The sequence below is a fragment of the Pagrus pagrus genome (genome assembly GCF_965226575.1).
Source record: "Pagrus pagrus genome assembly, chromosome: 20".
Lineage (NCBI taxonomy): Eukaryota > Metazoa > Chordata > Actinopteri > Spariformes > Sparidae > Pagrus > Pagrus pagrus.
This window is the reverse complement of record NC_140207.1, coordinates 13,078,291-13,090,626: the sequence shown is the minus strand read 5'-3', so window position 1 is coordinate 13,090,626 and position 12,336 is coordinate 13,078,291. Positions and strand designations below refer to the sequence as shown.

General features: G+C 42.4%; 1 protein-coding gene across 12 annotated transcripts in view; it reads left to right on the top strand.

Moving 5' to 3' along the window:
- The window catches only part of eya1 (EYA transcriptional coactivator and phosphatase 1), a 67,650-nt gene that overhangs the window by 45,526 nt on the left and 9,788 nt on the right, over positions 1-12,336 (top strand). For all 12 annotated transcript variants that reach the window (XM_084339933.1, XM_084339942.1, XM_084339938.1 and 9 more), the window contains 2 exons: positions 614-697; positions 4,705-4,794. In XM_084339933.1, the coding sequence (XP_084196059.1) occupies positions 614-697; positions 4,705-4,794 (174 nt within the window). The remainder of the gene's footprint in view (positions 1-613; positions 698-4,704; positions 4,795-12,336) is intronic.

Below are 12,336 nucleotides of genomic sequence, written 5' to 3'. Positions count from 1 at the left end.
TGGGCATTAATTGTTAAAGATTTGATTCCTTAACTATAAATGCATTATTGATGCGTTGTGGAATATATGACATCACCAAACGCATATCTTATATAAAGTTCTCGTGAATAAACAATAAGGCGTGTGATTGAGTGAGTCATCTGTGAAGTGAATAATATATATATTCTAGTCATCAGCTGGACACTAGCTAGTATTGCACCATGAGCCATAAAACACTCTGATAGTGACCATATGTCAAAATAAACTCTTGATAATTCAGAGGGCTCTTCATTAATATGATATGAATTTGAACAAGGTTAATAGCGCCCATTATAGCACTGACATCATTGCATGTTAACATATCTAGTTAATTAGTTTGTCACTATTGATTACTCTAATGTAAAGGGCAGGGGATGGAAAGCATGCGGTGGGGGTGAGGGGAGGAGTGTTGCGGTGACCAACCCAAGCAAATGGATCCTGGTCCCTGTGGCGCACAAATACACGCTCCTGGCCTATTGACCAGGAGGATCACCTTGCAGCCCTACAGAGTGCACCATTGATTTTGCCTCTTTTCTCTCTGTTTTTCTTTGTTTCTTTCATCCCCCCCACCTCCTTCCGCACCCCATCTCTCCAGCGAGTTTTCATCTGGGACCTGGATGAAACAATCATCGTTTTCCATTCCTTGCTTACGGGTTCTTATGCCAACAGATATGGACGGGTGAGTGACATCAGACTGTGGCAGTAGCGGTGCACTTTATCAGCAAAACACATAAATATTAAAAGGAGAAAAAAAGGGATAAGAGTGGGGGGGGGGGGGGATGGCGATTGAGCAGAGGATAGATTTCACTAGTGAGAAGAACTCAATGTACAGATAATTGTTTCTTTTTTAATAGGTCCAATGAGGCTTGGCAAGTATTTGACTGCTCTTTGCAGCTGTTGGGGCTATGCATGGCTGCTCGGGGCTCGGCTGTAGGGGGTCACAACAGTTGCACTCTGGATGTCTATTGACACATCTTAAGTGTTCCTTTCTCCTTCAGAAATGCCACATTGTTAGTTTAATTAAGTGCTTCTCAATCCATCCTTTTCAGGCGGGGATCTCCCCGGAGACCCTGGCAGGAGACCACCAAATGTAATTCAGTAAAAAAAAAAAAAAAAAAACTCAAACTGGAACACAGAGTTTCCCTCAAACCTGCTTTAATTAGGATTCCAATTAAAATATATTACATATGTATATATATAAATATCAACAAACATATATTATTATAATGCTGGAAGGTCATTTTCCATCCCATGTTGCTGTGTTTCTTATGAGATGAAGAGTTTACTTTTCCAGGCTTTGCTATTTGTTGTTCCATGTAAATTGCTTCTCTAAATTTAAACCTTAAAAACAAACAATTTGGGAAATAAGGCAGGATCCTATTCTCATGGTTTTGTTGAGGTCATAGGTTCTATATAGCTTTCAAAGTGCATCATCCGCTCTTACTTTCCCACTTAGATATCGCACACGTGAATGAAAATAACAGCAGAATCTTAAAGAATCTGTATTTTATTTTGTCTGAGAGCAGCATTTCTAATCACCGGTTGTTTTGGCTATGTAGGTGTCTGGTTTTGAAGTCAAAAAAATGACATATTGCTCCTCATATGTCAGAGAGCTTAGCGTCTGCTGCCCGTGCTCCGTGCCTTTGTTCTGGTATGAGGGGGTGTTTGATGGGGGCACTGTTTTGTTTTTGGGGTGAAAGAGGGCTGCCCCACGACCCTGCACTGTTTATTTACTTTATTCTCGGCCCTGCATGCTGGGTAAAGAGAGAGCCAAGGCTTAGGGAGCCGTGGCTCAGCGATGAGGGACTATCCAACCCCACACACACACACACACACATGTGAACACACACACACATGCACACACAGGGTCTCCAGTGTGCTCCTCTGAAACAGGAAACACTCCTGACTCCATAAGGGCCCGTTCCATCAGAGCTCATATAGGATATGACAGCCGCTAGAGTCCCGCTCACTCTCTGTTTTCTCTTTTGTTCCCTCCTCCTCTGCCCATTTCAGCCCCCTTTTTTTATCAAACTTTATCTTCTTCTCAAGCTCCAACCTGTTGACACTATCACATTAAAGTTATATTAAAAGAAGGGACACATGCTTACTCACAGCAACCACAGAGCACGCTACCTCAAAGCATATCAGAAACGCAGATCTGTAAACTACCTCAGGAAAGAAAGTGAAGGAGAGCAACATCCCCCACCACCGCTTATCCACCACAACAACCGCCCTCTCTCTCCCCCTTTCTCTCCCCTCCTGCCTGCCATTCATGTCATCCCTATCTCAGCGGCATAAACAAAAAAGTTACAAAACAGTTCTCCCTCCGAGCTGCTCCGAGCTTACTATAAATAGATGTGTATCTGAGTGAGTGCACATCCACACTTTCTCTCACTCTCACTGTGACCTCCCACCCACTCTCCCTGACGTTTTTCTCCCTCTCATACACACATAAACACACTGCTGCTCTTATCAGCTCTTTTAATTGGCATCAAGGCAGCTCACCCCCATAAAGCTGATGGCTGAGGCCAGCTGTGCTGCTATTGGGCTGGCCAGAGCTGGAGCTTAAAGTGAGTGGGGATGGGGGGTTGTTATTGGTAAGGGGGCTCAGAGGGAGGAGGAGGAGGAGGAGGGGGCGGGCGGTGACTTGGCGCCCCTGTGGATGGCACTGACATCTCGGGACAGGTGGTGCTGGAGCAATGACAGCAGCAGCACTTTGGCCTTCTGGCCTGCTTGTATTCTTAACTCCCTCACTGACTGATTGTTTAGATTTAATTGGAAAGGATTCACTTGCTGCCTTTTCCCACCAAACTGGCCCATGACGCTAAATCACCCAACAGCGCCAGAGGTTGGGGAGAGGGAGCTGCTAGCCTGCTGATGTGGGAGGTTAATTATTTTTGATGAATTCTGACTGAAAGATTGATTCGAACTGGGAGGTTAAGAGGAAGGAGAAAGCCTCTAGAAGTGGGGATTGAGCTCTCCTTGTGTGGTTTGTCCTCTGTCATTTTAGTGAAAACATTAGCATTGTGGGGTGTGACAGCTAATCAGCCAAAAGCTCAGGTGTGTCTTCAGGTGGTTTAACTGTGTAATCCCTGCTTCTGGTCCTGCTTGGCCTGTCTTAAATGTAGTCTTAGCCAGCTGCAGAAAATCCTCCCCAGCAGCCTGCTATTGTGTCTCTTCATCCTTTTGCCTGCTAAAGACAAATCTGTTCATGAGAGGTTTAAGATAAAATGTAGTTCAATTCTTTCCAGTTAGTTGGAAAATCTACTGAAGTAGAGCTGCGATGATTAATTATACTATTTTCGATAAATCAGTTTCTAAACAAGTTAGAAAGTGCTTTACAAAGACATAAAAACAGGAAAGAAATGACAGATAAATGATAACAGTACAATTCATGCAATAATAAAACAAACAAGGTGAGAATTATTTAATCATATTAAAAATAAAATAGAGAGCAATTCAGGACAAAGTCATTCTAAATACAATGTGTTTTTAAGAGAGATTAAAAAGAAGAGCCAGCAGCAAGTCGAAGGACCCTGACTACAAAAGCTCAGCGTGCTTTAAAAGTGATCATTAAAATTTAAAAGATGTTTAAATCAATTCTCAAACATACAGATAACCAATGTAGAGATGCTTAAATTTATGTTGACTTGTCTTTTGGATTTTGTGAGTAGTCCTGCTGCAGCACTTTGATCCAGTTGAAGTTTGGAAAGGTTGTGTCGAGTAAGCAAACTGCAGTGATCTAAACGGGATGTAATGAAGGGATGTATGACAATTTTCAGATTTTAAGTGAATAAAAAGGATCGCATTTTTGAGATATCACGTAGTTGAAGGAAGCACTTTGGTTGTACTTTGAATATCTTTGGGTTGTGGACAAAACAAGACATTTGAGGGTGTCACCTTCCACCATTTTCTTCCACAATTACACAATTTATAGACAAAACAGGAAATTGATAAATCGAGAAAGTAATCAACTGATTAATCGACAATGAAAATAATCTCTAGTTGCAGTCTTACGCTGAAGTTTTTTCGCCTATTCATTATCTTTTTAAAGGGAAAATCGCACACATTGTCACAGGCTCATTAACTATTTACATTGTAGTTCGCTCCTCTCTATGTATTATCTTACAGACAGTGCAACCCTATCACCATTACAGCACGTGTCAGATTACTGACAGAGATCATGATTTAAGGAAAAGTTGAAGTTGCACTCGATGCAGGGAACAGTATTTATTCTGCATTTGAATGATTTTTTTATTTATTATTAATAAACACGTCAAAGTAGTTGCTTTAGGAAATATTGTGCTCATCTATCACCTAGAGAACAATCAGATGATGCATCAGCACAAGTATGTGGAGAATGGGCTATTTACGATGAGACTGTGACCCCGACTCTTCTAAATCGACCACCCCTCCTGAGAAGAGACATGCTTTTACTGCATTCATTCAAGTCTGTGGCATTTCTGATGACTATTCTGGTCCCTTTCGGAGGGGTCGTAAACCCAGGCTGAAACTTTCAAGTCCACCTAATGTCTTCTTTTATGGGAATAGCCTGCTGAGGAATTTAAAGGGATTCTGTGTTAATTGAGTGACTCAGAGGGAACAGCATTATTTATTGTTCCACATTAACTCCTTTGAAAACGGAACAGAATATTCTGATCTAATTGTCTTTTGTCTCTTTTTCAGGATCCACCGACATCTGTATCATTAGGCCTGAGGATGGAAGAAATGATCTTCAACTTGGCCGACACACACTTATTCTTTAACGACTTAGAGGTGCGTCATTTGTGTGTGTTTTTCTCTCTTTCTTTACCTCTGCTAAGTCCGTTTCCTGCCTCCTGTCCACCTTGTAATGATTTTGGTGTTCAACGGATTGTATAAATTCAAACAGGAATGCACAAGATGATTTTAGCAAAAGAAGCAACAACTGTTTCGTAGCGTGGAGCCTATCAGTCTCATAGTGGTGAAGTATTACCTCGGAGCCCAGGGGATACCATGAATTGTACATGTGCTGTCAGTCGCCGTCATTCCTGGGTCAACAGCCCTCCCCCCACCCCCCAACCCCACCACCTCCTTCCCGCTCCCATAGCGGCCAGCTCAATTTGTCAGGCTCTAGTGTTTCTGTGGCCGCTCTGTCTGTCTGTGAGTGTCATGCTGTGTGCTTGGTGTCGCTGTCCACCAACACCACAGACCCCTCCGTCACAGCATGAAATACCCCCGCCGTCTCCCCTCCCACGCCTCCTTGCCCGCCTGATTCATGTACAGCTAGTGTAAAATCTGCCCCTGGGGCACAGGAATAGAGGGATCAAGGGTAGGGAGGTGCGTGTGTGGTGGGGTGTCTGAGTGTCTGCTTCACTCTAGGGAGCGGTGAAAGACCATAGGCTCAGACTGGATGTAGAGGAAAGTGTGTGCCACATTTGTTCATACACATACACACACTCACAGACATGAAGCAGCTAGAAGGTTCATGTTTACAATTTATTTCTAAATATATTTTCATTCTGTTTAAACCCCATATTTCTGCACGGATGCAGATAACGATTAGGCTTCAATAATATTATTAGTATTGTACTAGAATTAGATTGCAGCGGTCGCTGCGTAGGTTTGTTTCCCACTCGTGTGATCAAAACATTTCCAATAATTCCAAAGTGTTGTTAAACCTAGAAGTCAACATTTATTCCATATTTGTTGGTTTTTAGCCTTCAAAAACAATATTTTTGCTGTGGTCAACAAACTGTTTGCTGCAACAGACTGACAGCATTATAACAGCACCATAAATCACATTTATACTGTATAACCACAATAGGAAAAACTGTTTTTCAGCTTTAATGCTATAATAGTAAATGACTTGAGTCATTACAAAACAAAAGATAATATTATGTCTCTGCATTCGCTCGGTGCTCAGTGCTCCATCAAGAGATCCATCAGGACGTCATCACTTTCAAACCAATGACAACTGTAGAAAAATGTCAAAGAAAAATCACAAAACCTTTTTGTTTGTTTGTAAATGTTTTGTTTAATCCAGTGAATCCCTGTATTCAACTTGAGGGTTTTTTTTCAGGGTGTTGATGTTATAAAATATGACTATGGAAATCCAAATCTTCATTTCAAACCACAGTAGAAGCTTCAAATGTAAAAAAAAAAAAAATTGAGAAAATGACATTCAGTAAAGCCCTAAAGCACTACCCTTCTTCCAGATCCAGATGTTAAACCCAACTATCAGTGCTCATCACATTTAGCAATAAACAAAGCAATTTACCTCAATGTTATCACCCCAACTTTAGCTCCATCTAATTCTCTGTTCATGATTTGTTGAGTTTTTATCTTTGTGATTTTTGTCCCTGCCTCCTCCTCTCACTGAATCTGATCCGACTGACCCAGTGCTTTTCCTCGGTGTCCTGCTTTATGCTGACCTCACAGTAGAGGAAATGTTTTGTTTGATACTTAAGTGTGAAGAGATCTGTGGCCAGTCTGCCAAGTCTCATTACTCACCACCATGTTCGGCTATGTTACATGAAGCAAACCCAAGAATAAGGAAAAAACTGCACAGGGAGAGACAGAGGAGGAAAATGTTCATACTCTCCCAGACAGACGAGTGACTGAGAATCCAAACGCAGTCATCGTGATCAAAGTTAATTGGCTGCAATTGGCTGGTTAAATATTTCCTTATGGCCCGGCCGTGTAGAATCCATTGTAGCTGCACTTTATTTAATAGATGTGCCCCAATCATTTGAAAAAATGGCAGTTTGTGACAACGCTTAAATGTGGTTTTGCTCAACATCTGTCCTGTGTTTTGATTTCCTTTCATGTGCGATGAAACTGAGAATTGGCAGCTCGGACTGCTTATAAAATTATTTAAAAATGCAACGTATATATTTCTTCTGCTCTATCTCAGTAACGAAATTATTAGATTTTGTTTTGACACTTTAAAGCTTTAGGTTTTTTTTTCCCAGTAGTATTCTGACTGAAATAGCAAACTGTGGTCTGCTGCAAGAATGCTTTTTAGGATCTCTAATGTAAAGACCTCTCTGCAGACGCTGCGATGATTGTCATTAACAATCATACCAGAGGAGGAGTGACATTCTCTCGGAGGCATATTGATCCCTCCTCTTAAAGCGAGCTGGGCCAGTCTGAGTGTTAAGTGCCAGCCCTCAGCAATGCCTAACCAGTTGTGTTTCCTCTCTGCTGATTTACAGTCCTCCATCTCCGATAGAGCTAAATAGAGTCCATCTATAAATACCACAGCCAGCAGCAGTTATGTATTTAAGCATGTGCAGAAATGCATATGGTCCATCTAATTTAGTCTAAGCCATAAAGGGAGACCCCAGAGGCTGTGCAGAGACACAGGTGCAGAGTTAGAGGCCTAACGGTGTGTGTGTGAGGGGTCCATCTAAGTCTTAACACTGTTGTCTTGCCAGCCTCTGCACAAGAACATTAAATATGGACTCAGCAGCTTCACTATATGCAGTCTCAGATTATTTAGCTTGTATTAAAATGTTAGTTTTTAAGGCAACTTAATCAGCTTTTAATATTCAAAATGCACAAGGGTTGTTTGCAGACTTCTAAACATCACAATTAAGCAGAATACTCTGCTCAGCCTGCCAAATTCAGAGCGAACACTCTAGTCTTGTGTTCAAGTGTGTGTGTGTGTGAGTGTGTGTGAATGGAGGCTGGGCTGTGTTGATAGAGCTGGTGAGTGACGATTCAGAGGAAAGTCATAAAAAGAAAGAGGGCATGCCGAAGGGGTCAACAGGGATCAGTTTCACCCTTACGTCTCTCTCTCTCTCTCCCTCTTTTCTCCTGCAACCTTTTTCTGGATCAGCGCACTCTTTTTTCATTCACCGTTAGTTAGTATTGAAGGTGCGTCCCAGAAATACTGCACCTCCCCGAAAGACTCCCAACCCGCACGCACGCACACAAATCTCTGTATCGATCGTCCCACATAAACCATTTGCTGCTCAGTAGTATTGTATGAACAGCACAATCTGTTTTTATCATCAAAAATGCTCTCAGTGAGGGAAGTATTTGGAAAGTAATTCATGGCAACATGACACCGATAGACGTGCTCTCCACTGTATTAATTTTCCTTATCGAAGAAGTTGTATTATCTACAGATAGACAGATAAACATATAATCAATGTTATATCTAAAACAAAATTTGATACAAAATCTGTCATTTCAGCGACATCCAAATGGAAATAAAATAACAATATTTATATTAAAGGTGCATTGCGTTGTTATGGGGAAACATTTTAATCAGAAGAGAAAAATCTTCATTGACTGATTTTTTTTATGCCTAAACAAACTAAATAAACAAACTCTTTGCTTTCACAACTGAATAAACAAACTGACCTTAAAGGACAACACAATTAGATACTGTTTTGCTTTGTTTATATGTGGCGGACCCTGCCACCTTTCTAGCTTTCGTGTTCTGGGGACCTTATTTTCCTCTGAGTTTGTATTATTAACTAATTAAAATTGTAAATATTAAAATTCTGATTTTTAATTTCTTCTCCAAAAACTATATAGTGCCCCTTTAATTTTTTAATCATATTTTTCAAAATAATAAATGCAATAATAAATAATAAAATAAAGATAATAAAAGCAAGGTAATTTGTTGCTCATATATCTTATTTTTGAAATGAAGTAAGTTCACTTCACTTGATGTCGTTTTCTCGCTTGTGCTGCGGTGTGGGGTTGAATGTGGAGTTAATTGATGGTCTAAAGTGATGTGTATAATGAAGCCCACTGAGGCTGAGCTCACTGGGAAGACTGACAGCTCTGCTGTGACTCAGGGTGTGAGTTTACTGTAGGTGCGCTGCGGCAGCCCAAACGCTAACGCCGAGCGGTATGTGGGAACCGGGGGCCTCTCTCTCGCTTGCCGAGCCCCCGTGTTCCCCTCTCAGTGGGGTACGGGGGCTGCCGTCTCCCCCTTCCCTGGGTGAGAAAACAACCCTCCCCGTCTGGAGGATAAAGGGCATGAGGGCAAACCACTCACAGGGAGAGAGAGGGGGAGAGGTCTCTAAAGGTGGGAACATTTTAAATTAGTCCACTGATGCCTCCACGCTGTGTGCAACGCTCTCTCACTTATGCACTCGAAGCATGTTGTGCTGAAAACACACACACACATGCAAACACACATACTGTACGAACACTACCCACACACACAAACCTGTGGAGCAACCCGGTGACACTGTGAGCCGAGTGCCTTTTATAGCTCCCAGCCTGCAGTCGCAGGGTTGAAACCTCCTCTGTCACTCTCACCCAGGGGCTGCCTGTTAATGAGAGATGCTGTGAAATGCATGGTTACCTTTTCCTAGTGGCTGAAACGGCCCTCCAGAGCCTCTTAGTGTGGAGCCGTTCTCTTGGTTTTATTTCCCACTGTAGGGAGTCAGATCCTGTACTCACCATTCCACATGATTGGTAGCTTTATTGCTTTTTCCTTGATAGTGTATTTTTGTGGTTTTATTCCCAGTAAGGGGGAACATGATGCTGACTGTGCTTTTTGTTGAATCATGAAATTAAGTCATTCAGTTGATCAGTTACCCATTAACACTGTAGCTTTTTGGAACAGATTTTATTTATATTTCAGTCGCACCAACATAACATATAAAACTGGAAAACCCATCGAGATCTGCACCAGTGAAACATGGAGAAACCATTCATTAGGAGTACATTTTTTCAGTGAACCGCACGTTTTCGATACCAAATTGCAACAGCGAGCTAAAAAAAAGTCAATTTTCATACATAGTATATTTTGTCAGATGGGCTTCTTTAGCTCTGTACACACTGATGTGGGTATTTCATCATCTGCCAGGCCACTGATGCAGCAGTTCTGTCATGTTCCTCGACATAACTCCATCACGTCTCAAGGCGGGGCCACTGATGTGTTTTGGAACGACTACAGAGAGAAAGTGGAGGTTTCAAAGCCACCCTGTCAATCTTCACTCCGCAGAGCTCCACCTCACCCCCACCCTTTACCCGCTATCCTAACACAGCCGATTCGAGCACCAATAGGGGTTGTGGGTGCGCGGAAAATATAACATTACTGTCTGGTGACAAATGATGATATTTAAGAATAGATTTCTTGTCCTGAATTAAAGAGGGAGACACAGCACCTGCACGACATGGTCTGTGGAGGAAGAGAGGAGAAACTCGCGCAGATTCATCCAAACAAGAGTCAACTTGGAGAGAATAAACTGTTTTTCTATGGACGTTTGTTGCGGAGGGGAAAATGCTGAAATGATGGAGATTTGATATTGCATTTAATGTCGCTCTCCTTGAGGTGTGGTTTGGACTTGTTACGCCAAAAATAGGAAATAATGAGAAGCAGCTCATCCATCACGCATAACTAATTTATGCTTGTCACTGCTTACCGGTGGGGTGTTTCTTTCTTTCCAACTTTCCCAGTTACTTCAAGAGCAATTTACAGACCACTTTGTTTAAATTCAGTCCGTCTCTGAGCCGAGCGTACTTGTTCTCCCTCTGGATCTCTTCTCCAAGTTGTGTGAATTTTTGTAAAACCAGCATGGACTTCTCTCTACCTGTGCTTTGTTTGGCGCCGCTGTTTGAATTCCGTGGCTGTTCAAGCACAGATTGTGGATTGGAATGAAGTGGGTTCGAAGAACTATCCCTTTGTTACCCACATCCTGTGTTTGACCCCCAGGTAATCACAGCTCCCCCTCCCTCCCCTTTTGCACCCTCCTCCTCTCCCCCCAGACAGGGGTGCCTGCGGTGGGAACGGAGAAGGAAGTTGCTGGGGGTCACAGACCGCGGGGGGGATGACAGCCACTGCCGGTGGAGTGGCGGTATTGAGAACCTGCGAACCATGGATGAGCCTTTTTCACATGGCATTAGCCTGTAGGGTCACAAGGAATGCTGTGATGACGGCTGTTATCGCTCACACTGTGGTTTTGACCACCCACCCCACCCGAACAGCTCACCTGAGAGAGAGGGGGCAGCTTGCATCAAAACGTGAACACTGTCTGTATTGCAGAGGCCTTAGAGGGAAAAACAGGTCTGAGAGTTAGTTTAGATAGCGTGGTCCTTTCCGTGTTTTGGTAACATGCGTTGCTGACTCGCCCCGTCTTTCTTCCCCCTGCCTCTGACTGTTGCAGTCACCACCCTGAGCTCTTTCCAGGGCTACAGGAAGACTCGGGCCGTCATCGCTGATTGCTTAATGACAGATGCCAAGGGAACAAAGAGGGCCCTGATAACTTCCTCCACAGTGAAGAGTTTTCAGCAGACTAGTGGAAAGACAGAGAGACAGGCAGAGGAAGAGAGAGTGAATGATGCAAAGATGAGGCAGAAGCATCCTGTCTTCAACTGTTGTGCATTTTTTGGTGTTTTTATCTCTCCTGTGCAGATAAAGGCTGTTCTGCAGCTGAATGAACTCAGATAACTGAAAAGAATGCCGCTGATGAATTTAACAGGACGACGTAGTGTTTGTATAAGGAGTAATTGCGACGGCTTCTGGTGGAGGGTCTTCACTCCTGAGTACAGTAGGAACATCTGGTGTGAGTTAGCGGTGATTGTAGGTTTTAGAGAAACCACTGTTTGCTTGGTGAGGGGAGAACGGGGGGATTCGATGGAAAAGAGATGTTCAAAAGGTTCTAAGAAATTCTCAATGTGCCACCATCTTGAAGCCCTGTCATTCTATTGTTAGTGTTATACTAACAAAAATAATAGCAGCATATGATGTATTCTTTTAAGCTTTACATCGAGGCAGTAGCTTTGTTTCCATCAACATATTCTTATGCACATTAGTATCGCAGTACAAGTATCGCATTAAAAAAGAATGAGGGAAACATAATAAGCATAATTTGAAAAACTTCTTCCATTTCACAAAAACAATTAATTACTCTGGCTTGAGGTGGGTTTTTTTCTTTTTTTGAAAGAGTTAATGTGCATAACGGTGAGGAAGAAGCTGTGTCCGCTGTTGGCGTCTTCCCGGATGTTCCTAAGATAAGCTTCCAATTCCCACATTCCCTCACAGATAGCCAAGGTTTTGTTTCTTCTTCTTTGATGTTTATTGGCAATTGGCAAACAACTGGTTTTGTTTCCAGTTTGCACGCTTAACTTCTTCTACTCTGTTTATTATTATTGGCTATACCCCCATCTTTGATCAAAAACTACCCTCTTCATAGCCTGGTTTATTTGCTTCATCTATGCTTGACAATTAAAGGAGACACATTATGCTTATTTTCAATTTTCTCATACTGTCCAGTGCTGCAGCACTGTATTCCCCCTCTGTGTGAAATGCTCAGTTTTAGCTTCATCACAAGGTGACACCAATTAAATAGAAAATTTTAAAATTTT